The 25,095-nt window shown below is 40.2% G+C and overlaps 1 protein-coding gene across 15 annotated transcripts in view; it reads right to left on the reverse strand.

Annotated features, from left to right (window-relative positions):
- MCF2L (MCF.2 cell line derived transforming sequence like) overlaps positions 1 to 25,095 on the reverse strand; it is a 148,315-nt gene that overhangs the window by 40,758 nt on the left and 82,462 nt on the right. For all 15 annotated transcript variants that reach the window (NM_001397798.1, XM_015277843.4, XM_040699285.2 and 12 more), the window contains 2 exons: positions 19,795 to 19,878; positions 13,696 to 13,810 (listed from right to left, as the gene is read on the reverse strand). In NM_001397798.1, coding sequence (NP_001384727.1) covers positions 13,696 to 13,810; positions 19,795 to 19,878 — 199 coding nt within the window. The remainder of the gene's footprint in view (positions 1 to 13,695; positions 13,811 to 19,794; positions 19,879 to 25,095) is intronic.

Here is a 25,095-nt window from a genome sequence, read left to right on the forward strand (position 1 = left end):
TCATCCACCTGAGAATGACCTGACCCACTTTTCCATATTGATCACATTCAATCCAAATATTCATTTCCTGATTTGTGTCCCCCCCTCCCCCCCCACCCCCCCAAACACAAAACAGATTGTGTTTGCATCGATCTCCAGCAAGCTTGTCACCAACACCTACATTTGTCTTCTTCCCACTCACTGCTTCAGCCACTCTTATTCCTTGCTGTCTTGCCCCAGGAATACCTCAGCAAGTCTCAGCAGCTTGCTGGTCACATCAGTTTATCAGCAGAATGCCCTCACGTCCCCAACAGGCCCCCAGCTCTGGTTAGCTGACCTGGCTCCAGAGCAGCCTCCGCTGCAATGCAGTGAAATTCCCAGCCCAGCTCAGAGGACACTTTTTGATAACAGACTTGAGAATCTGTGACCCTGGATTGAGCAGATTTTCTGAAGGGAAGATGTTTCCTTGCCATGAAGGCCATCATTCTCAGACATGTCAAGTCTCTGACTGAAGGACAGAGAAACTGGATATTCCTTGGAAGCACAGTGGATTGTTCCCTAGCCTCCTGAGAACAGCTCTGACATGCAGTCTAACACTCAAACAACGAGGTGAGAAATCACGAATGAGATGAAAGTTTGTCAGCACTGCAAACAACTGTAAAACCAACCCTTACAGTAAGAAACAGAAGGCAGCCTTAGCAGTAGCACCTGACTATCAAGGCCTCTTGACATTTCCCTTACAACCTGTGTTTTTTTTTCTTAATGCATTAACTTGTATCCGGTGTACATTCTGAAAGATAAATTATAAGCTTGTAATTCAAATTTAGTATTTCCTTCCTATGTTTCTCTCCTAACACAAAACACACATCACGAGTTCAGCTCTGTTCTTCTGTTTCCACAACAGCACAAAGAATACAACATTTTTAGAAAGGCAGAGCAACCAGCCCAGCTCTGTGGGGAATATAACCAGCCAACTCACAAAGATCAGGTCAGAAAGGTAGAAAGGAGGGAAAGGGGAGTGGTGGCCACAGAGGACAGACAATAGCAGAAAAAATGCAGCAGGGGATGGACTTTCTGTTCAACCCTCCTTCCTCCTTGGAGATCCAGTGTAACACCATATGGAGGTGGTGAGAGTGAGGTTAAATACCTGCCAACGAGCATTGAGTGTAGAGCAGAACCTGAATTTTCCACCTAGTGACTCTTCAGCTTTAGGTTATGGGAGCATCTCCCACTATGTCCAGTTTACAAGACTCATGATCTCATGCACCTGGGGGAAAGGGTGGGAAAACTTATAGTATGTAGGACTGCAGAAAGGAACTTCCTTTCCTCTAGGGTATGTGGAAGCAATTATACAGTCACCATCTGGAAGATCCCTGCATTTCTCCAAGGTATGGGTGGCGACAGCTACTATACAAATAAGTTCCTACTACTTTTACAGTGTCATATGGCAACTGCTTGCACTCCCTGCTCTTTGCTACCAACAAAACAGAGTAAATCTTCAGGCTTGTCATAGCAACTTGTTAATATCAAGTTTTTGGATTTTTGAAATTCAGAGTAGCATTTTAGGTTAAATAATTTCAGTTTAATAAAAATGGGTTTCAGTCTTAAAGTCCTATTATTATCCAACTGGCTTCCATCATACACCAGGTCGCTTACTACCTTGAGAGCCTCTGCCTATACATACACAGGCTGACTAGTAGTTCTTGCTTTCAGTGGCTGAACAGCTATTTCAATAGCAGGACTTCAGTAATATTCCACGTGGAATTACTGCATCAACAGCATCAAGGCAGAGTGTGCAGCAACCTGGAGGCAAGTCACTGCATTATACATGTAGACCCCTAACAGATCCTCAGTACCACTTGCTCTTAAGGCTTACTCATTCTGTAGCTCATCACTAATCATCAGTGTGTATCAGTGATACCCCATCTCTTCAATTTTGAGTGTATTTCATCAAGCTGATCTTTTTTTAGTATGCAAGATGTGAGCCTATGTAGAAAGCACTGTGGAATTGGCCCATTCACACAGCATTGGTCATACTACTGTACCACGAAAAGGGTAAACATGCAAGACATGGTGACAGTTCATCTTAGGAATGCTACTGTCTATACAGTGTACTGTCCACCACCCTATCCATAGGGTAATTATGCTTGTGCCACAAAAAAGAGTTATGTGGATCAGCTCTTTAAAAAAAAAAAGAGTTCTCAAAGGCAGGCTTGCATCTGGTATAGAAGACCAGTTTGTGCTCAAACAAGTTCAGCATATAAAACGTAGGCAGTCCCACAGCCTGAGCACTTTGAATATCAAGCATTCCCATCATGCACCTATTCATGGAAATGCTTCTAGCAGCCATTACTCTTTGAAGTCAGAAAGCATCCTAAATTCAGTCATCAGAGCACAAGTTAGGGCCCCCAAGAAGAGCATTTCCTGTTCCTTTGCTTAGGAACAGACCATTGGAAACCAGACAATAACTACCAAAGCTATTGTTTCCCAAAATAAACCGTATCCTACGTTTTATGGGACATTTAAACTGATTGAAGCTGAGCAACTTCAAAGACTCCATTTCTCCTGCTGCTGCAATGGATGCCTTCTAAGGGAGGTGAGGAACAGGAGCAAGAATCAGAAGTTTCCTAATCATAAGTGTTTCACAGATTAAACAAAACAAAACCCATTAGGCTCCAGAAGACTATATAATGAAGAACGATATTAATAAATGAAGACAGAAATCTTCACTACAACAATTACCAAAAAATAAAAAATAAATAAAAAAATTCAGTCAAGGCCTGTGGTGACAGGAACTAAATAGTCTAAGATTGATTTCACATTACCACTTTTTGTATTGTATTTCCCTCAAGGAAAAAGGCAGCAATAGGTGACCGGGCAGAGCCTTGTCCCACATTACCTCTCTCTGTGCTCTTCACGTGTGATAACCAGAACTTCTCCTGTTTGAACACCAGATTTGCTGTAGAGGACGCAGTTCTTCACAGAGCAAAAGAAGTGAATGGCTTATGAATTTAACAAAGACAAACTGAAGTTAAAGTTCCATTGTCATATTAAACACAGTCACCAGACACTAACACTAAGTAGTGATTGATAGTAGTTTTGCTGCCTTGAACTCTTTATTGTTCATTATCGTAACATCTACTCCATATTAAAAAGCTCTAGTTCGAAAGCTTCAGATATCATGGGCTTTTATAGCTTATAATACTGAGCCTTACTGAAGAAGGCACAGTATGAAATCAATGTAGAGATAGCAGAAACTGGAAGAAAATGAGGTATTGTTTGAGCTCTAAACTAGACATCGAACTTCGTAGATTCAATTGCTAAGGGAGCCTTGAGATTTTAACATAGTATCTAAGTAGAATACTGCTTTGTAACCCTGCTGCTACTTAAGATATTGCTTACACATTTTCTGAAAACCTGCACAGAGAGAGAGCTGAGGCTTTTCAGCCTGGAGAAGAAAATTCTGTGGGGAGACCTTATAGCAGCCTTCCAGTACCTGAAGGGGCCTACAAGAAAGCTAGGGAGGGACTTTTTATAAGGGCAGGTAGAGACAGGAGGAGGGGAAATGACTTTAAACTGGAAGAGGGTAGATTTAGACCAGATATTAGGAAGGAGTTCTTTACAGTGAGGGTGGTGAGACACTGGAACAGGTTGCCCAAGGAGGTTGTGCCCCCTCCCTGGAAGCATTCAAGGCCAGGCTGGATGGGGCTTTGAGCAACCTGGTCTAGTGGGAGGTGTCCCAGTATATAGCAGGGGGTTGGAACCAGGTGATCTTAAAGGTCCCTTGTAACCCAAACCATTCCATGATTCTATGATTCTATGAATAAAAACGTTGCAATCTTTTTAATGTCAACATTGCAAAATGATACTACAAATCTGCTATGTAAATGCACAAATCATGAAGTGACTTATGCATGTAAGACAAATTGGAAGTCTTTTGAAAGCTGAAAGATATCTCAAGTAACTATCCTTGCTCTAAATCAGCAAACTTTAAAAACATACTTGCTGTTTTTACAACAGAAAATTTGAGGTTTGCATTATTATCAGTGGCAAAGAAAACAACCCGTGAAGAAAAATGGAATGAAAACATATTCCCAGAAGATGGCTCTACATGCAAGTGCATGATATTGTGATGACATTTAATTGTTTAGGCAGAAAATAACATTTCAGTGCCAAATCCTTCCACAAACAAATCGTCTCTCAGGTCAAGGAAAACTGCACGTATTTGAGAATAGAACTACTTCTAACAAGCATAAACATTTACAAACAGAATGTTTCTCAACATCCAGGTAAAGCTCTTCAGCAACCTACCAGAGACCTCCAGAGCTCCTGAAGCAAACCAGCATTTGCTGGCATTTCAACTCTGATTCACACTGTGGGCCTGATATCTCAGTTTGGATTTCTCTGGGAAACACTTCCAGTTGAGGTATATAACCATTCTATCAGGTACTATTCTTTTATTCCAGCAACATTCATGAGAAAAAAATAAACAAAACAAACAAACAACAAAGACCCCAATTTTGTTAAATACAGGATAAAACTGGAGAGCAATGATTGATGACTTCTGCATAGTCTTAAATGGAATTAGTAATACACTCCTTGTCTTGAATTTTTCTAAACCTGTATCTATTCAGCTATAAATGCTGAAGAGGTCAGTGCAGGCAGCAGAGCTGAAGATGCGTCCATTACTTCTGATGCTGTTGGAAACCTACCCTGTGAGCACAGCCCCAAGGAACAGGCTCAGCTCAAGCTTCCTGAGGTGCTCAGTTTAGCTCTGTGCAAGTCACCACACCACAGCTTTAGTTCTCTGTATCCAAATCTCTGGAATTTCAAAGGAGTTTGCTGTATAATCAATCACTGTGTTTAACTAGTGGGTGCCTGTACTGTGCTTCATCAACAGGCTATACTTCTCAGACAGCTCAAGGTACTTTAGCTGTAGAAGGACAAATCTACCCAACCTAAAGGCAGGCATAATTCATGAAAAAAAGTTATAGGAAAGAAGCAAAAGCAATTTAAATGAAGGTTCAGAAGAGCTGCTATCCAAGAGCAGCCTCTAGTGGTCTGCCCAAAATAGCTGAATGCCAAGTAAAAATGATACTGTATAAAGCTCCTAGCAGAAATGGCTGCATTTCAGTCAGCACAGCTGATGATGTGACACCTCATAGCAGGAGTATTAACCCATAAGCAAGGAGGCAGCACTTCTCATTGATTCTTACATTGAAAATCTGATTAAAAAATAAAAACTGCTTTGGGGGACTTTGTAAGCATAGACAACATAGTTACACATGAGATTTTGTCAGAGATGGAGACCTTGAAGGTCTGCAGGGGAACAGAATAACGAAGACAACTCCAAAGAGCTTTGCCCAAGGGGCTGAGAGTTCAAAACTTTGAATGTCTCATCCAAAATTCACAGCCTCTCCTGCAATGACTGCAGCCCAAAACACTGTGTGTGGTCACATCTACTCCAGCTCATCCTCAGACCTGAATATCCTTCAGTAACCTTGGAACTGTGGCCACAGCAGCTCCTTGTGTCTGCCCTCAAAGCAAGAGCCTCCCAAGGAAGGTAGGCTGCTGTCAGAGACACTATAGATGAGATGAGTGTCAGCTCATTGGTGACAGGAGAGCTGCTCTTAAGCCCACAGGAAAGCAAAAGGACCTTATCCTTTCACAGCAGCAGGTCTCTCGAAATTGGGCAACACAAATCCAAGCAGGGCTGCTAGAGCGATTTGTCTGCAGTGCTCCTTGTGCTCCTCACCCAAATAAGGAAAGCTGGCACACAGTATACTAATTTTTAAGTATTTGCACTGATTTGTATGGCATACACAATCAGACTTCTCTTCCACACTCATGTTTAGATACGGATATCCCAGTCTTCTCCATTGTCTCCTACTCAGCGACATCCTAACACTCTCTTGCACTTTCATGCCAATTCCTCTTTAACTACATAAAAATTGCCAACTGCAGTACAGTAATGCTGGCTATGTTCCATCATATATGCTGACATTCTTTCTGCTCCAAAAACCTTATGCTATTGCTAGGGAAAGATGAGAGAATAAAGCCAGTATTAAAATAAGAGCTAAAATGTCCAGGCATCACCATCTATCTGTAGTTCTATCACACACACTTATTTCCTTCCCACAATACCCATCAGCCTTTTTGTATGTTAACGTAGCCAGCATTACCCCACTAAAAACCCCCATGAACTAAAATCAGTGTGACTTAGATGCATTTCTGCAAGTAGAAGAAATAATCATTAAAAGACAAAATTCCTGCTTAACACATCCTCCTATAGTGCATGAAATCAACTAAAATAATTTTAAGGAAGAACCTTCTATCCTGAATGGAAAATTCAGTGTACTTCCTTCAGGTCACACAGAACTGCTTTCACAAGGACTGTTTGAAGAGAGGCAACAATTTTGAGGGCTGCTTTAGACTTAACTACAGATGGCTGAAGTAGGCCACGTTATCCTTGAAGGGACAATTAAGGATAAATAGGTCAGTAAAGGCGAAATGGCTCTATGTTTCCTAAGCTTAAATAAATACGAAGAACAGAAAGCCAGAGTGCTCCTAGCTTTGGAACTATGAAGTCTGCCTCCACAAAAATATTTTTACACCTATTCAAAATGATAATATTGGAATTACACACACTTCAGTACGCTTCAACAATAACTAATGCCACTAATGAAGTATTGACACATCCATCCTGGAATGCTACGTGCTGTGCGTTAGGAAGGAGAGCTTGTACTTAAATAGGGTGTTAAATTCTCTGCAGTTGAGACTGGACTAATGGAAGCTCTGGCACAAAGGTCCAGCATTTTACTAATTAACTTCCACAAACCGAGCACTGTAAAACTACCTTGTCTCTTTATCAGATAACACGTGCCATGCATACAGAATCTATAGACTACTCAAATCCTCCAAGCCCTTAAGGTGTACATGGGATTTAAAGAATAGAAAGGCTTTGCCTTGACAGTGACGAGCTTTAAAACAAGTTTAAGCCATTCACAAGGTGGACATCAAAACAAAGATGAACTGCCTCAAATCTAGTAAAAATTCAGACTAAGTAACACACAGAGCTTTCATCTAATCTCATCAAACAATGCATCTGACACAAAAGCTTAAGGCAACATGCTTTATCCTAGGATTCAATGCTCTTACTTGAAACACAAACCTTTACATTTCTTTTTTGCTTACAGGAACATATGGCATTTATACCACTGTTTGGCAGCTGTGCTAAGAGAGGAAGGGCACACACAGCATGGCAGATTTTGCTGGAAGTCCTGGGATGTTCTCATTGACAAATTTGAGGGGCTGCCCAGGTAACAGCAGGATACGGGGTTCATATTTTTTGCCTGGATTGTAACCTGACAAAGAGGAGAGCGTGGAAATGAAACACAGCTGACACTGATCAAAACTGAAGCTGCAAAACTCTTCCTCAGCATGTTGGTGTGAACTGTCAGGGTGCCTGGTTTTTGGCACTTCTTACACGTTATGTTGTGACATTCACCCCTGGTGCTCCATAAAATAGAAGTAGTTAACTCTTAGCTAGTAATGCACTTATTTAGGCTGGAGATAAATGAGGTAACACGTGGTTACTCTCCCATTGGCTCCTCAGAACTTCAGCCAGGGCCTTGAAGGACTCATCAGCTTGAAACATGGAGTTACCCCCAACATGGCTGCCCCAGCTTCCAGAGCACAGCAGTGAATCTATGCTAATGAGGCTAATAAAAAGGTTTGTTGGCTCCAGAAACATCCATACCATGCTGTGGCATGTTCTCCTGGTCCCCAGCTACATTCATCTCCTCATGCATTGCTGCTCTCACACTACATCTTGTTCAGTCTGAGCCCCTGAGAAACTTAGCACAGATGTTTGTTATCCCAAATGATAGATAGCTGCTATGCTTCACGATGAAGGCTCCACCTGGAGCTCAGCAGACCATAACAACAGAACTTCCAGACCCTTCAGACACCAACTCTGTCTGAGGTAATCTTGTCCTGTTTGTAACTTGGACAGTACTGCCCCATAACCTCACACACCAGGTGGTACCACAAACAATAGCATTTCTTAGAACATCACACTGTGTTGGAACATTTGTAAACCATGGAGATCCTAAACATGAGGACATTCTCCTGGGCAGGAAGCTGATGGGGAAAGCCTTCAAAACAGGAAGTAGCAGAACACAATAATTTAACCTGAGATATGCTGAAGGCCATGCAGTGGGACAGCAGGGCATTACAGAAAGACTGTATAAGACTCTAAGTACAAGCTCAGATGGACTGAGTATTGTATTTAATAAGCAGCATAGGACTTGATCTGGCCATGAAATCCTGTTTCAAATTTTCCTAAGCTATACTGTTTCTCTTGAAGGCAACTTTGTGTTTAAGATTTAGCATTACACATTTTAAATATTTTCTTTCTAATCTCTTCTGATCACAAGAGTTTTAGCTTTTTCCCTTCTTCAGAGATGAACCTATAAGAGCAACGAAGAAAATTATTAAAGCCATTTCTTTTTATTAACAGCTTACTGTTATCAGATTTCAATAGAAACTGCTAATTAACCAGAAGCAAAACCACGTGCTTGAGAAATCCTATCTTTTAAACAACTACAGTTGTGTTAATTTCTTTTACGCTGAGTTCTCATGCCACACCACACATTTTGTAAACTCATATTCCAAGACGACATACACACTGTTAAGTTAATAAAAAACATGTTTAAGTTACATGCTTATTTCTCTCAATCAAGGCTGTATAACACTTGCCTTCAGAGTACATCTCTTATCATTAAAGTCTACTTATTAGATGATATAGAAAGATGAAAAATACTTTCAAATGAAAAAAAACAAATGATCAATGACCAAAAATAACTTCTTAGGCATTAGACAGTTACGTCAGGATCCTACTCCAAACCTGAGTAGAATATTCTCCTTCCATCTTTTCTATAGAATGTAAACAGTACATCCCACAGGTGCCTCTCCCTCTTTGCTATTGGAATAATAGATACTGAGTATGGAAGTCTTCAGATTTTTACTCAGCTATGTGGTTGTCAACCTAACCAGCTCACCAACAGTTCCCAAAGGACCCAGTAAAGTAACAGGAGTCATTCCTCACTGCAGGCTCTAACAAGTGTGAGATCAGCTACAGATGTTATAAAATGCCCCCAAAGCATCTCAAACATAGGCAAAGTTGGCTCACTATTCTCTGCTGAAACTCTGCTGACTTCAAAGAGCATATTCCTTACAGACACTTATATATAGATATGAATTAATGCAGCAACTCCGTTGGCAAGACATTAATTCCTGTGGATCACTACTGCTATTGAAAGTGTTTGTAGCAATTTAACATTTTCAAGTACTCTTCCTAGAAAACACCACCTTAAGTACATTACATACCACTAGGGATTCTCCTTCTTTCCCCTTGGGTATTATACGTATAAAACGAAACATATCACTTGAGCTAAGCAAAATCATTCTCAGGGAGAAAGTCCCCACCTTTGAAATAAAGAAATATTTTGTACTCAGTAACACTTCTAAAATCATGAGGTGTAAAAAGGAAAGATCTGTTTCAGAATTACTACATGTATACCTTTACCGTATACATCTAATCACTGAAGCAGCAGTTATAAAACAGTTAGCTATAATCTCCCACTGTCTATAGTTCTCATCCTTAAACCATTGCTGTATCAGGAAAAAACAGTGATCTTTAATAACACATTGTACACAATTGTTGTCATATATCACGTCAACAACCCTGTACCAAATGCTTGGAGATTCTTACAAACTGCACATTAGGCACTATACTTTATCCAGTTGTCTACAGAATACAAATTTACCCCGCAGCGTAAGCAAGATACCAATCTGAGAAAATGGTCCAGCTTTCTGTTTAATGGCATACAACTGCACCAATGTTAACAGAGTATCTTAGGTTGAAATGAGGTATTCCCTTTCCACCATCCCTGTTCTTAGCTGCCTCACATATCAGACCTTCCACATCAGAACACACACAGACAGCTCTGCTATTCGCATTATCCTACTCCATGGTCATGTAGGTTGGTAACGTGACTTAAAATGGTTTCGCTTCTGAATGAAAGGTGACCTCTATGAGACATTTAACTCTTCATGAACAGAGATCATGGTCAAGAAAAAGTTTATACTGGAAAATCTTGTAAAACTCAGCGTTTGTACAGTATAGAATAATAGAAGTATAGAAAAATAGAAATATAGAAGAATAATAAGAGGGTTTGAGGTTGTGTTTGTACATACACTATTAGATAGACTAGTAAAGACAGGTTAAGAGGTTTTAGTTTCTCTATTTGGACAGAAAGTCCTTATTACCATTACTGGTACTCTTTTCCTTGGCAACAAATCTAAAATTTACTACAGCAGCAAATACTTTAGTGGGCAAAGTCTGCTGTAGAAGACAGGAAGGTCCTTTCTTTTTGAGTCTCTTAGCAGTTTCCCATTGTCATTCCCATGAAATATCATTTCCCTTAAGACACGATCACAGGCAGTCAGACAATGAGTTTTGAGGTACTGCTGCCAACCCCTTGCTGTGATCTGGAATCCTGCATGAAGCTAAGTGGCACTAATAGCCTAGCACACTTTCCAAGCAACTGGCTCCAGACATGCCTGTGCTCTACAGGGCTTTTCACAGAAAAGTTCATATCCTCAAAGTCAGAATAACTGAAAGACTTGTGTATTTCATAAGCTAAATGATACCAATCTGTAGAGCATTCCATGCACAAAAGCAGTGAGCTGCATTGGTATCCCTCATGTAAATCTGTATAACTTATTTGTCTTGTAAGCTTACTAAAAAGACCTAAATGGTTAACTAACTGCTTCCATTTTCCTCAAAAACAGTTTTCTAAGCATCAAAAACAGCCTTCACGATTTTAGCCCTTGAAAACTAAGGTAAAAGCAAAAATCCTGCATTAAGAAACCTTTAACAATACTACAAACATCGACAATAACTTTACAACACTGCCATCTTTGGGGGTATATGCAGCCAATAGCTTATCATTAGGGGAAGATGAACTGAAAAAGTGAACAGAATGCCTATTCCTAGATTATTCATTAGTGAAAATGTGCTCCCACCAAACCAATGCTCTGTGATACACTCATTGCTCCCCCTGTACCAGATGTTGTTTGCTGCGATCAGAATTTCCCCACACAAACCCACTCTGTGAAGAAGTTCAGCGGACCATGATAAAGTGCCTTACACCAAGGACTTTCAAAAGGAGGAGAAGATGAGACTTCAGTATGTAAGTATTTTGTAACAACAGTATTCAAGAAAGATGCTATCAAGGAAGGCTTAGCACCATGTGGTTTAAACAACACAAGGATAAACAAAAAGTGAGGCTGACTGTTGGCTTGTAGCTCCTCTCCCTGATTTATGTAGATATTAACGAGGTGTTAGCAGGAGGGCACCTTGAAGTACCTGCAGTGTAAAACCAGTGCTCCCTCACAGGAAGCAGATCCTACAAGTAATTAAGAGGGAAGCTCTTTACAAGACCAAAAGTTATAACTCTTCATACACATTCAGTAAACAAAAGCACCCACGTGCACGAGGGAAATCTGCCGTGATCATGTTTCAGACATGAGTTCAGCATGGCCCATGCTGAATAGCACTGAATGTTGTCGGTGAAAAGAATGAGAAAAACAGCTTTAGACCAACAAACACAGTGTGTTACACAACCTGTGTTCAAGAGTTTTTAACCTAGCAGAGTCACATAGCCCATTTTGGGAAAGGCATAAAGGAGAATCTCTTGATTGATGCAATAGTTCAGAGCCCCCTGAGATGCTTCCAGCCTAGCACCAACATCCCAAAGAGCCAGATCCAAACTCAGAACAGGTCGCTCAGAGTTTTGTACAGCTAGGTCTCAAAAACCTCCAGGGATGGAGGTTGTCTATCTCAAAGCCTTATTACTCTCCCAGTAACAAATCAGTGATCCAGGTTTCCACCCAACTAACAGTCTTGGCAGGAGGGCTGCAATGACTCAATTTGGATATAAGAGTGCTGAGGAAAGGCTGTGGAAAGTGTTGCTGAAGTTAAGGTAAGTACAGCTTCCCCTTATTTATGCATCCAGAGATTTCACCACAGAAATAGGATGATCAAGCACAATTTTCCATTGTTTTATTCATGCTAGCTACTTCCCAGCACTTCTTTCTTGTGCCTATAAACGTGTTTTAAGAGGACTCACTCCATAACTTCCTGACAGAGTAAACAAGGTCAATTAGCCTATGGTGCTTCAGATCATTATTCTCAGCCTTTCTGAAGATGAATGCAATATTTGCTTTTCCCCCAGACATCACAGGCTGCCTCTGATCACAAAAACCTTTAGAAAATGATAAAGAGTAGCCTCACAACATTACCAGCCAGCACTACAGATACTTTAGATGCAGCTCAGATTATCCCATAGGCTACACTTGGGTCAAACATTTTCAAGAGATCCTGAAGATCCTCATCTATTGCTAGACATTCTCCTCCTTGAACACTTTCTCTTAGAACACAGGCCTAGAATATTCTGTCAGAGAGGACAGAAGCAAAGAATTCATTAAGTATTTCAGACACATCCATGTTGGCAGCTGCTAATATACTCAGCCCATTCATCACAGGTCCATATTTTCCTTGTTCATTCCTATACTGTTAATGCAGCAGAATAATTTTCCCTTTGGGAGTGGGGTGTGTAGGGCTTGGGGGGCTTGATATGCCCCTTTCATTCCTTGTTCTTCAGCTCCAGGTGCACTGGGACTTTCCTGAAACCACCCCTGTGTGTTTGGGCAATGTCTCCGTATTTGCTCTTTGTAGCTTGTCACTACTTTCACCTCTTGTATGCTGCCTTTACACTGCAGGACAAAGTTGTAAGTTTTCTATTTAGCCCACACAGTCTCTCAGTGAGTCTCTTCATTTTTCAAGACATACCATTCTTGTGCTTTGATGACACTGTCCTTAAAAACCTCACAGCTTTCAACCACAGATTTGCTCTTCAGAATTCCACTTCCACCGAATTCCACCTACCAGTTCCCTGAACAAGCCAAAGTTTAGGGTCTGTATTCCACTTTGCTACTTGCCTTCCTCACCTCCATCAGGATCTTGAATGCCACTGTTTCGTTCCCTAACAGATTTTCAACACAACCATAGGTTTCAATGAGCAGTTGATTGACAGTACTACCATGCCCTCTAAGACAATTGGGTTTAATTGCTGTACCTGATTAGCACCACCACTCAGATTTTTCAAAGTGCTACAGAAACTGTACATTCAGTATGATAATGAAATGGAACCCAAATAGTTAGGACAAATCCCCATATGTAACTGTGGAGTACTCCCTCATACTGTGTAACATCTTGAGTAACAACCAGGAATTAACAACTTCTGCCAAAACTGTGTTTGCAATTAAAACACCGAACACTGCACTCTAGGATCCAGAATGCAAAGAAATTAAACAAGAGCACAACTTCTATCACAATGCCTATATCCATGTGTACAAGGAAGTAATTTTTTTCATGCCCTGATGAACTGTAAATAGCACTATATATAATTCATCTAAATGCTACATTAGGCAGTTCACACTTAATCAAAACTCTCACTGACCCTGCACCGTCAGCTGCGTTTGCTTCTTCTTTAAATACCAAGCCTGACTTTCTCCCCATGATGAGAATGACTGAAAATGAGAAATGTTGTATCAGGTAAGAGTATTTTCTACCAGACAGGTGCTTACCTCGGGATGCTGGTCAGGTAGGTCAGGACATTCTGGAACTCTTTCTCAGGGATCTCGCTGAAAGCTGGGTAGTCGGGAAAAGTGATAACAGGGCATCCATCTCCCCCTCTTCCACCTACAATAGAAACAAGCAGCAAGTGTGTTTACACTTAGTTCCTTTTATCTAATCTGCAACTTCCCGGTATTTGAATTACTGTACTTTTTGTTCTCTTTAAGCAGTACCCAGAGTGGACACTGTATTCTGAATAACCTAGTCTTCTGAGCTTAGTAAGTTTTATAGGAAAGGACTTGCTACACCACATAAGATTTTTTCCTGTATACGTTGTTTCACGTGAACGAAGTTTAGACAGCAGGTGGCAGTGCGTCTTTCATTTGATAAATGTTAAATACAAGTAAATACAACCCACCTGGAGAAAAAATAAATAACTGATTTAGGAAAAAAATTAATTCAGAATTAAGCAGGTAAATCTCTATCTTGAACCAAACTGTACCTTCTCAACTTGACTAATTCTTGCAAGCCTCTCCTCTGCTCTGCTTTCAGGACAGACTAGAAGAGGTGGCAGAACAAGCTAGAGGAAGATATTTTAAATGAGGTTTCCTGTTCAGCTTCTCAGATTACCTACAAAAGGTAAAGCAGAGCCAAGCGTCTACACTACCCTATGGTTGCTGAGCAGATAGATCACCTTATCTGTACTTTTTCTGACACTTGCACCATGGCTTTTTAAATGCACTTCACACACATTTTTATATGCTGCAATACAGTGTCATTATTATTATTATTATTATTTTTAAGGTGATGCTAATATTTAAGCGAATATCTTTACACAGGAATCGGTTGGACACAGGAGCTGTTGAACTGTAGCAGCTGCATGAAGTTCACAGCTGGGGGAGTTGTGGAGGCACATTGCTGGAAAATTATCTTCACTTGGCAGTTTGGAAAAAGAAGAACAGACAAATGACTGACAAAATGATAAGCATATATTTCACGGCCTTGAAATTTGATCATTTTGTATAAATCCACTGTAAAATGCATTACTAGCACTGTCTGATCATGGGAGCAAGTGATTTGTGAAAATCTGTGCTTCAAAGTGCCTCTGCATCCAGCCTTACCAGAAAATGAAGAAATACTCGATCTCAGACTTATTTCATAAAAGAAACCACCATTTCCCTCTCAAGCCACAGGTAATTGCAACAGCACAAATGATATCCTTATGCTACTACATAGTGAATCTGACTCGCATCTACTTGATTACAGGCAATATGGTGCTACCACCACGCAGCTCTTGAAATCAAACATTCAGACATTGCAACACTAAGATAAGGGAGCTACTTTTAGCTACACAGATGCTCACAACACAAATGTAAGTTAACAAAAAACAAACAAACAACAGGGGTTGTTACTGTTATTATTTTGCTTTATCCAGGTTCTAAGGAACAAGGCATTTTCCTCTCTCCTGTTTACTGAAAGCAATTTTCAGTCACATTAAGGAACGCTGCTCACACAGTGTCCTGCGCTCTCTAGAATATATTTAGTTATCATTATAGATTATTTTTAGCTTTCCCCTGGTTACTTGCTTTGTTCTATAAACTCCTATGAATAGGGCATATGAAACAAAAGAAAAAGAACAATACACTTGCTGGACATGGCCTAAAAGCAGAACCACGGAGCATGACTTTTGGGAAGTTCCCAGACCACCACTAATTGTCAAGGGGAAACGAAGAGCCATGCTGCCTTGACACAGCCTATAAATTTTCAGTTTCTAGTGTACTCATCATTGGTTATTGTGGGTGGGGATGACTCTATCCTGTTTGTTAGTACACAGTTGAGCACCAGTACTCCTGTATTTTGCTGATAGGACACTTGAGCAGCCATGGGAGGTATAGGTGTGCCCAAGTGCTTTTCATCACCAGAACCTCGCTGCTGCAAAGAGCTTATCTGATGTGTTCTTAATAAATTCTATGTAATTTCAGCTTTAACATTTCAGTGCAGAAAGTGACTTCTTCACACAGCATCTTGAAACAGATGATACTGCAACTGGAAGTACACTGCCACAAGTGAAAAACATGCTGCTCTAGAAAGCAATGGCTTCCTACAAATGAGGAATTTCTCCTTTCTAAATCATCATAGAATGGCCTGGGTTGATTAAAAGGACCACAGTGATCATCCCGTTTCAATGTCCCTGCTATGTGCAGGGTCGTCAACCACTAGACCAGACTGCCCAGAGCCGCATCCAGCCTGGCCTTGAATGCCTCCAGGAATGGGGCATCCACAACCTCCTTGGTCAACTTGTTCCAGTGCATCATCACCCTCTGTGTGAAAAACTTCTTCCTAATATCCATCCTAAACCTCCCCGTCTCAGTTTAAAACCATTCTCCCTTGTCCTATCTCTATCTACCCTCATAAACAGCCATTGTTCTCCCTCCTGTTTATGCGTTCCCTTCACGTACAGGAAGGCCATAGTAAGGTCTCACTGGAGTCTTCTCTTTTCCAGGCTAAACAAGCCCAGTTCCCTCAACCTTTTCTCATAGGAGGTGCTCCAGCCCTCTGATCATCTTAGTGGCCCTCCTCTGGACCCGCTCCAAGAGCTCCATGTCAATCCTGTACTGGGGGCCTCAGGCCTGGACACAGTACTCCAGATGGGGCCTCACAAGAGCTGAGTAGAGAGGGATAATCACCTCCCTCTCCCTGCTGGCCACCCCTTTTTTAATGCAGCCCACAACACAGTTGGCTTTCTGGGCTGCAAGCGCACATGATACATTAAATACGATAAATACATTACTCAAGTAATTGGAGTACTCAGAGTATCTGAAATTAAGAGTAGACTTCATTGAAGTAGTGGATAAAAGCGCATGTTTTGCAAAGGAAAAAATAAAGAGAAGCAAGAGGTAATTGTTAAAAAAATATCTGCTTGAAACGAGAGACAAGGTTTGCTTGTATTACTTCCAAAGCTGCATTTTGCCTAGGCTGATCAGCAGTAAGTATACCGACTTAGAAACGAGAGTTGTTTTTTTGTTTGGTTTTTTGAAGTCTCTACAGACTGAGAGTTTGATGTTCTGAATGTTAAGCTGCAGTTAAGTCTGCACCTGAGTGAGACAAACTACTACATTTCTACCTCTTCCACTGTCAATACACAACATACAGACTGAATGTCATATGGGCAACAAAAAACATGTTTAAATTTAACAGTAAATGCTGCTATATGATGTTGAATTCACACAGAAGTTCAAACAATTTTACAGACTCAGCACCCATGGAGCAGGTTAACTAGGGAGGTATTTCAACATCATTTCCATAGAAAAGAGCAAAAGCACTGACAATGAAATAAGGTTACAGAGAGCAAGGAGAAGCATGTCATCCACAAGGATAAATTAAAGGGCCAAAGCTACTAGGCATTCTGAAAGCTAGTAGCAACAATAACTTCCTCAACTGCAGGAAAAACAGCTATTAATAAACATGCACATTGCTTGAAGAACTATAAATAGCAATGCATGCATATTGCCTTTAATGCAAATAATTTGGGTTTTTTTTTTTTTTTTTTTTTTGAAGTTGTGCAATGCTTGAGAAGACATTCAAAGGAAAGCGAGATTAAAAAGTTGGCTCAGTACTTGCAGTGGCCCAAAGTGTCATTTGCACATTACATAACCTATATGATTTAAGATGCACATTCACAGATACCTGTCTCTATGCTTTTGCTCATCTACATTAACTTCAGTATATCTACATATAAGAAAATATACAATGCAAATGAGAGACTGTAAGCAAGATATGCATTTCCCAGAGAGTTTTGAATGAACCTTCCTATGCCCCTTGAGATGATTTAAGAAAAAGAAAGGAAAGAGGCAGAAAAGCCTTTGCTATGGAGAAGAAAAATGGTTGCTCAAACCCTAACTAAAGGAAGAAAGAGTAAGATGGATGAAACAGTGAACCATGCAGAAAAGGACTGTCTGTTTGGGTATGTGGAGGGGGATGTCTAATACAGACAAGCAGCAACAAAAAGAGTAGCAACAACTCTTGAAAACGAAGATCTTCTTCCAAAGAAAGAAAAAGCTCCAAAGAAACAAGCAAGCAGCTAGGCCTGAGGTAAAATATTAACATCAGGTTTTCCATCTTTTCACCTTTTGCCAATGACTGATTTAAAACCTTGTCCAGAGCTTGCCCCTTCTAACTGTAGACTGAACACACAATTGCAGACGCACTGCTGAGCAACAGCTAGAGCCTTCAGTATCAATAGGAAGAGTAATACCTTGATGCAATTACACTTGGCTGTGTTTGCTGAAAAACTGAAGAATTAAAGTTTTGTTTTAAAACTTCGAAGTGAAATGAAAATGCGTAAGTCAAATTGCCCAATAATAATAAAATAGACTATAGCTATAGTCCAAAGCAATGCAGCTGTCCTACTATTTCAGGCAAATAACTGAGTTAAAAGAGATATGAGCCTTGCATCTAAACTGAATAAAATAGAATGACAAATGGCTGCTCTCACTAAGCTCCACTGCACAGCAGATTTAATGAGTGCTGACAATGCTTGTGGCTGCGTGAACTCAAGAATGTTAGGGGGTGAAGAAACTCCCATTGGACTCCATGAGATTTTATTCATCTACTGCAATCATCAGTTCTCCGCTTACTTTGGAAGGACAAAACGTAAGCACTACTTGCAATTGCCTAGATAGGCTGGTTCTTGAATTACATTATACTATAAGCTATATTTTTTCTGCCCCAGTTTAAGAAGGAAACTTGGAAAAGCTTGGAAAGTAAAAAAAAAATTGCAAGAAAAGAATTGTAGCTTAAATACCATCATCTCAAATGGAGCACGAATACCCAACTTCAGAAACAGATTCTCATTTCCACATGCTACCGCCACCCTATACAGAAAAATAGTCGCTACCACAGACCCACACTTAGTCCAGCTTATACGGAAAGAATAAATTATAATCAACGATCACCTGCAAGTAGAGTGGAGATTTTAAGAGCTTTTGACATGCAAAGCAGAACATCATTTCATTCCTGGGCACCTTTTCATCTCATGTGAGATGAAACAGAGGAAAAGAACAGTCACAGTCCAACTTCAGCCTAGAAATTATAACCTCATTTAGACTGAAGGAGGCAGAGTACTCTGCAAAGCCACTCATGCTCTCCCACTCCAGAGGGGAGAGGGAGAGAGTAAGTTCACTGTTGCACACCTGCATGAGCCTTACATTCAGGAAGGCAAGGAAAGAAACAACAACAACAACAAACAGCCAGCAGCTCATCAGATGCCTGTCAGCCTAATCAACAAGCAAAGGCATCATCTCCCTTTACCCATTAGCAGCTAGTCATGGTCCCAGCACTGGGATGGACCAAGCTCAGCAACTGATGCCTGCAAGCACATAAACATATCATTTACTTGGCAAAGTTAGTCCAAGGACATCAAAGACATTCTGTACTGTATAAATACAACTGTGCTGCTTTTAGAGACATTTTTTAAGACTAGAATCAGGTTCCTTTGCAGAATGAAGGCAGCAATACCAGTATGAAAACCCCTTCCGAAGTTATATCTATAAGCCTAGCACTGAGACTACTGAGGAACTTGTGGCAGCAGTGCTCACTCAAACATTGCTTTCATCAAGTTTGAGGTGTCAGCTTGGGTTTCAGTATTAAAGCTGATAGCCCAGAGAAGCTGTGGTGCCCCATCCCTGGAGGTGCTCAAGGCCAGGTTGGATGGGGCTCTGGGCAGCCTGAGCTGGTGTAGGGGAGAGGGGGGCAGCCCTGCCCATGGCACAAGGTGGGGCTAGGTGGGCTCTGAGGTCCCTTTCAACCTACGCCATTCCATGATTCCATGATTTTCCCTCATGTAGTCTTTCATCTTTCCCTTAGTTCCACCCCATTCTAGTTCATTCTCCAGGAGCCAGGATAATTTAAAACTTTCACTAAGAAAAAGGAACAAACAAAACTAAAAAACAACAAAAAATATTTTTGTAGTAAACAAGCCTTGGTAGTCTATTCTGAGTTGTTCATAAAGAACAGGTTTGTTCTATATGGGAAGTCAGAAACGGTGAGATCCCAACAGGCCCTGCCATACATATGAGTGGTGTATGGATAAGGGAACATCATAGTCTTACCTGACAGATAAGCAAATTGTTTCTTTAACTGGTCATGAATATCTGCTGCATAGAGGGGGATGATATCCTGATGCATGATTTCATCTGTGGAAAAAAAAAAAACAAACATCGCAAAACTGCTTTGAGTAGAGTATCACAGCAGACAGTTACTAAAATTAAATCAGCATTAGAACACTAACACCCAGGAAATAGCCTAATTTTGAAAAACTATGTGAAAATACTGGGAGACTTCCAGATGTTTGCCTTTTCAGGAACTTTTCATAAAGCATATTGATAAAGAAAATTAAAAGTCATGTGGGTTTGCTGACACTTGAAAGGTGTACTGTCTGTCTCTGAACCAAACACTGTGAAGTTAATATTCCACAGGAACAATCTTAAACAGTGAGATTTTACATATCAAATATTTTTAATAAAACCTTCTCAACTCATATGAAAAAGGAACAGGTACAGATTGGCACCCAGCTTGCCAGGCCTTGCTGAAGCCATCCCACACTTCCTGGTCGCTTCCAATTGTTTCAGCACCCACAAAATCCTCAGTGGTTCTTACGAAAGGAACTGCATGCCCTATGGAAAACCTCACTGCCTTCCAAAGGGAAATTCTACTGGTGAGTAACGTTTGTTACTCTATGCACTGTCCTGCATGGCAGCCCTGACAGGACTGGACATACAGCTCCCATGCAGTGCACGTATCCATACTTAACCATTTAAAAGCTTTGTCTCATCATTTATGTGGCCCTTTTACCCCAGCTTTTGGGCGAGTATAATACTTCCAATTTTCAGCCACAGAATCTGAGCTGAGGCACTTCCTCCAGAAGAAGGTCAAGCAGAAACCTAAGCCTTCTGACCGCAATAAAGACCTCCATTTCCAAGGCATGACAGAGTTGCCTCATTGACTTAACCATGACCTTGTTATACCAAAGAAACAAAGTTCTACCCTTGAAATGCCTAAACCCTAACTATTCTGTATTTTTAGCCTCACTGAAAAGCAGTGGAAGAAAAGCATTTTTATTGCTCAGTTTGAAACACCTCTTTTAATCTACCATCACATAAAGAAGTTTCTTTTTTTTTTTTTTAAATGTACATTAAGTGCCATTAAGATACACTCAATTCTAACACTCAACTACATGCACAGAAAACGTAAGTAAAAATATACAGACGTGGTTTTGGGATAAGTGTTATCAGCCCTGAAGTACAAGCTGATCAAGCAGAAGTACTGCTTGATCCTAGAGGACAGGATTTACCCCTACTGAGACCTTTCAAATGTCAAAAATGCAGGGATTTCCTTGCTATTTCTATGAGCAATTCTCACGTGCACACAATTCTAAGAACTACGATTATTTGAGAACAGACACCGGAAATGTGCAGTTACTTCTTCCAGATAAGCACCAACTTATACTGGGAAACAGAACTTCTCTGTTCCCTTTCCGCCAGCCCGACAGCGGAGCAGCCGTGATCACTGTCAAGGTCACACCAATCAGAGCTATTTTTCTGCATCCGGTGAATTACTGCTTGAACCAGAAGACCTTTGCATACCACACTGTCAGACCCCTAAGTGGTTAGGTCTAGCTGTCAAGTTACATTTCTCCAAGACCTTCAGTTACATCATCATCTTAATGTCTTAAAGGAAAAACTAGAAACAGATCTTTTACAAGTTTAATCTCAAATGGCCACCTCATTTCTGTTTCCCTCTCCAGGGGCAAACAGATTTTCTTTTTAATGTAAGTGATTTTTAATACAAAGAGCTTACCTGCAGCAGTGTTTAGTAAGTCAAAGGCAGCCCCTGATTCTGCAAATCAGTGCCTACAAGTGGGGTCATTTACCTGAACATACTGTATGATAGGATCAATGTCAACTTTTTCAGCAGGTGATAGGAAAAAAGAGAAAAAGAAGCACTCCGTAATGGACCTCTAGTCACAGGCAGAAGTAATTTTTGCTATTATCACATAAACACATTATACATACATACATTTATGTATTGAATACATAGGTAAATATCTGACACACAACATTCAAGGAGGCAAGATGTTCATAAGTCAGGGAAATTCAATGTTATGTCTATCAGACACATAAGGATCACTAATTCCTGACATGCCCGCACATCACATCACTGTCCCAGCTCGTGCCATGCAAAGACATGAGCACAAGCACATGGCAAAGGATGGAGAGCAAGCACATGCGCTTGAACAAACAGTAACCATCATAAACTAAAGACTTAAAAACTAAGAAAATCCTTGAGACTAAGAAAGCAAATAAGTTTGTATGAAAGCCATGAGTCTGGGAATTTGCTCTTGCTTCTCTACTATGTTTGCTGTAAATTTTACCCACAATATTACAACATCCTTCTTTCCATATGCCATCTAATGGGTATAAACTAATCTTCCAAATCCAAAAAGTTATGTATGCTAATAGATAGGACCAATTAGAACAGAACTAAGAGATAAGGCTTTGAAGTTACAGTGACAAGTGAAAAGTAGCAGTTGTGTGTTCACCACTCTCATTGGTGATAAGAAAACAACAACAAAAAAAAAAATCTGTGAAGTTATAGCTACTCAAGAATAAAAGTTCTATCACCCATTTAGCTGAGAAACAACCAAATTGCCCTTCTACAGCTGATGAATGTAAGCCAAACATGTAAATGCAGTAGATGATACGACAGCTGTAATGCAAAAGCCAAAGTGCCCCAAACACACCAATGTGGTTGGGTGGATTTTGGATACTACAACTCCTACGTTTATGTAACACCCACCAGGAAAGAAAAGTTAAGTTTCGTTGAAAGGGAGGTCTTCTCCTAGTCTGTCCACACTGCAGCTGTCTGTGGGGACTGCAGTTTACATAGATGTTCCTCAAACATCCTCCCCACGAGTGCCATTAAAACAGTTTGACAAGCTATGACATAAAATTTGCACACACTACAGAGTTCAATATGGGCTGCAAAGCCTTCATAGGACATTAAGTTCTGCATCTTATCACTTTGTAATCTTTATGCAATGCAGGCTAGGAAATACTAATTGCTTCAGTGCTATGCTTCAGCATTCTGCTTAGCTCTAAGTCTGACTTAGAGCTGCTTGGGGTAGGTTTTGCTTCTTTTTCTTGTAGGACATAAGCAGGATTCACTTTTGGACTTCCAACCCCAGGCATCAATACTGTAAGATCACTACTAATCAGACTTGCCATTGACAGTAATTAACAAAAGGTTCCTCAGCCTTTAAAAACTACCCTGTAAGTTGACTCAGGAGCATTACGTTTTGGATTTAATATTACATATGATAGCTGTTGTTCATTCTTGTTTGCATTGCCATGTTCAATCTTACTAAGATCAACTGTCAATAAGGATTGAAAAAGTGAATTCAATAGTCATTTTAAATGTTTTCTTATGAGCTAAATTGGATTATTTAAAAAAGAAAGAAAAACTGTTAAAGCATTTTCCAGCAGCCTCAGAAGTGAGGAAGATGGTTGTCAAGTCACTACTCATGCTTGTGAGAACAATTCATTTCCTCCAGTCTCCTCTGGAGGGTGCCCTCCCAAGAGCTCTTCCCAACAATTCTGACAGAAATCCCAGCCAGCTCTCCCCTCTCCAACACTGTGTGTCCTTCCAGGGATAAAACCCTGAAATTCATTGCCCCGCATTACTTTCCTTATATTTTGGGGGAATTCTAGATAAAGAGTTATTCAAAAGTTGGAGTCCAATCTGATTTTGCAGGAAGTTTTTCCATCAACACATGGATATGTGGCATCCTTACTAGAAGACAACAGACCCTTGCATGTGCTGAGCAGTCTACGAGGGCACATGTTCCTTTGGCTCACGGATCTGGAGAAAATGATATATTTAAATCCTTCAAATTTCTTTAATATCCCTTAAGCAGAGAACCTGCCACCTCCTCTGCTCTTCAGGGACTACTTCCATTTTAGTGAAACTAATTAAGTGCATATTAAAATAGTTACTAAAGAAATCTATCTTCTAAGGAATTTTTAAGGGCATACTTACATGAAACAATATTCATGCAGACCATCATTATTTTTATTTTTAATTTTACATTGTCTGCCTGATACACTGTTTTCAAACAGATACCCAAGAGTTTGGTTTACTGGATTTACTGTATGTGAAAGAGATACACTACAGCAGGCTAGAATATCCAGCCTTTCCTGAAGAGTTCATTTAAAGAGATTTCTTGAGTAGCTTGCTTAACATAAAGCCCTCAAGATTCATAGCACATCTGGTATTGTAGCAGCTAATAAACTGTGAAATAAGGTTCTTTAAAGTTATTGCTGCTTTTTAAAAATTATTATTTTATTTTTAAAACTGATCACACAACAGTCGGGAACACAGAAAGATTCTTCTTCCTAAGCCAACACCCAGAGGCTCTTTAAAAAAAGATGATAAAAACCCCCACAAGAGCTAGTGTTGAAATTGAATCTAAGAGAAGACAGAAATATCATCTTACTAACATAGAGAGATCAGTTAAATATGTTTTTTTTACATAGAAAAGATTGTTTCTCTTAATGAATACATGTTAAAACTACCTTCTAACTCCATTCGAAATCTTGCTTTAATAGTGCTGTCTCTATCTATGAGAGAGGAAGATGACTTAGGGAGGTCTGATGCCAGATCAGCAGCAGCAATTGCCAATATCTCAAGTGAAGCAGGATTACAGTTTAATAATTTGATCATGAGAGCACAAAGGTAACTCATACTTGAGCTGTCTGGCATGAGGAAGCCCTGAAGAAAAATGGATCTGAGAAAATGGTCAGTGTCACTCAGGTCAAGGTTTTCTTTTATCAGTAATAAGGCTCCTCTTTCTTCTACAGCCAAACTAAAGCTTATCTCATTCAGATTTAGTCTGACATGAAGCCAAACCTTTTTCATACAACACAATGCCAGAGATGAGTTTAAGCAATCTGTATTGACATTATGCTGAAGAAGGTCTTCTAATAGGACTTGTAATGGTTTTAATTTGATTCCCACCAAGCCAGTGGGAATCACACCACCCTTACGAGTAGCTCTGTGTAAAATTCTATGGCTATCACTTTACATCAGCTTGAAAGCCACCCTGTTTGTGCTTTTGTACACACATGGACCCAATTATGCCTTTCAGCACAGAATCCAGTAACACACCATAAAGTAATGTAGAAATCATTTTCCTGCTTCATCTTGCTGAGCCAGCAAGATTGTCCTGAAAATGTGACAAGAGCTTCTCTATTAAATGCATGCCTTAAATTGAAGAAGTAGGATTGTTCTCAAGCAGTTTTGTTTTTGATTCCTCTGTAAAGCCTACCCACCCAAAGAGTTGAATGTCTTTTATG

The sequence above is a fragment of the Gallus gallus genome, chromosome 1 (assembly GCF_016699485.2).
Source record: "Gallus gallus isolate bGalGal1 chromosome 1, bGalGal1.mat.broiler.GRCg7b, whole genome shotgun sequence".
Lineage (NCBI taxonomy): Eukaryota > Metazoa > Chordata > Aves > Galliformes > Phasianidae > Gallus > Gallus gallus.